This window comes from Capsicum annuum, chromosome 9 (assembly GCF_002878395.1).
Source record: "Capsicum annuum cultivar UCD-10X-F1 chromosome 9, UCD10Xv1.1, whole genome shotgun sequence".
NCBI classification, from domain to species: domain Eukaryota; kingdom Viridiplantae; phylum Streptophyta; class Magnoliopsida; order Solanales; family Solanaceae; genus Capsicum; species Capsicum annuum.
Window position 1 is genome coordinate 1184077 of NC_061119.1, and position 2175 is coordinate 1186251.

Genomic DNA, 2175 nt, shown 5'->3' on the forward strand with positions numbered 1-2175 from the left:
AGCACATTGAAAAAGACTATTTTTGATTATTTAGGTCATGTTTCATTTGACTACATTCACAAACATGACCAATACCACAACATTTTTGTAAAACTTCTACTTCCGCTTGTGCTCGCCTCGACTAATTTCGTGAGGTACATACTACCTTCCATTACTACAAATATCAGATAACTCTTGCACCTGCAACAAGAGGGTAGGTACTTCGCACAAATTGTTTGGGAATACGACCCTGACAAGCACTTGCACGTAATCGTTCTGAATATACGTACATATAAACGAATCCGGGCAACATAGCTACATACTAATTAGACAAACTCAACAGTAAATGATCAAACAATGAATCATAGCCATTTCAAATTACAAACTTGCAAACACTAATATACTACTACAAATCATGAAAGAATTGTAGTTAGTACTAAACACACAAACAATGAGCAAATTAACAACAAATTGGACATTGGATCAAACCATTTTCATTGCACTTTCCACATTTGACAGTACACTTTCCATCCTTAGCCAACATTTTTCTACTCCCATTGCAGTCCATACACATGACGAACCGGATCCCCGCGCAGCCATTGCACGCGGCAACTGCCCTCGGGATCCCATCGAGTAAAATTCCCAATTTACCCTCCTCTTCTAACTTCAACATTTCATCAGCTCCACCAATCAACCTCCCTTTAACAAACACCACAGGAACTTTCACCTCTTTTTTCCCCATTAGTCCTCTTAGTTCCTCCTTATACCCCGAATGCATCGATATATCACGCTCAACTACACGTGTATCATTCGATTCGAGTATAGCTCTAGCAGTGTTGCAATCCTCAAATGTCTTCCTAATACCCCTCAATGTAGTTGTATAGATTACAACAGCATTCTCACCGCCCGGTGGGCATTTCTTCTCGAATAACTCAAGCATCGTCTCTGCCTCCTGTGAACTCCTAGCTTTTCGCGAAATTGGCGTAGCTGGCACCATTTTCTTGATCTGTTCTTCTTCTTCAGATAGCTCTTTCTCGAATACTTCCACGAGCTGTGGATCGAATAATGGACTTAAACTCCTCCTCCTCGTCGATACCACAACAGAATCAACCTTCAAACTATCACATTTCACCTCATTCGGACTTCCCTTCTTCGAAAAATTCAATCTTGGTGACATTTTCAATACATTTTTGGAGGTAAAATCAACCACATTAGACCTTTTCGATACATTTTTGGGACTAAAATCAACCACATTAGACATTTTCGATGCATTTTTGGGGCTAAAATCAACCACATTAGCTACATTAACTCCATTACCTCTACCCCCTTTATTCTCTTTACCTCCAAACTTCTTGAATTTTCGCGGTGAGCTCATCTGATTCAAGAATTTCAACGGGCTACGAGCATCAACATCGCCAAATCCACGAAGAAAACCTCGAGATTTTGGGCTAATCTTGGAATTTGAAACAACAACTTCTTCATCAAGACCTTCCATGAGTTCCCAGGCATTGATAACTTCACATGATTCATCATGGGGTGGTGATTTCTTGATTTCTTTAACAACTTTCTTGATAGAGGGAAGTGGGTTTCGCGTAAAACTCGAATCTTTTTCAAGATTCAATACACCATATGTGCTTGAAGTTAAACACACAACATGATCAATGTCATCAACTTTCTTGAATTCGTTTCGATACAGCTTCGATGATACACAACCCATGATTTATTTTTTTTTGGTGGGGGGGGGGGGGGGGGGGGGGGTTGATTGTTTTCAGACAAGGATTTGTCTGAGGTTTTTGTAAGAAAATTTTCAGTTTTTGGAACATCAACGGTTATCACTGTCCTTACAACGGGCCCCAACGGTCGAAAATTTCGAATGAAAAATGTTGGGGTAAGTTTTTTTTTTAAGTCCCTCATTTTTGGCTTAATGTCTCTTTCATATCTCAAACATTATATTGATTTTAGAACAGATTTCACTTTGCGGGATTACACTGAGTATGTTGTTGTTGCAGTAGTAGGGAAAAAGTACTCAAATATGTTCGTAATGGTCGTTAGTAGTTGAGCATGAAAATGTTGTCGCGGTGATACGTTTGGAACTTTCGCGCCACAGATTTTACACTGAGTATGTTGTTGTTGCAGTAGTAGGGAAAAAGCACTCAAATATGTTCGTAATGGTCGTTATTAGTTGAGCATGAAAAT

General features: G+C 39.4%; 1 protein-coding gene across 1 annotated transcript; it reads right to left on the bottom strand.

The window, feature by feature from the left end:
* Positions 1 to 322: 322 nt before the first annotated feature.
* LOC107841748 (glutaredoxin domain-containing cysteine-rich protein 1) lies at positions 323 to 1933 on the bottom strand. Its single transcript, XM_016685583.2, has one exon. The coding sequence runs from the start codon at positions 1694 to 1696 to the stop codon at positions 440 to 442; it is 1257 nt and encodes a 418-aa protein (XP_016541069.2). The 5' UTR covers positions 1697 to 1933; the 3' UTR covers positions 323 to 439.
* Between the last annotated feature and the right edge of the window lie 242 nt (positions 1934 to 2175).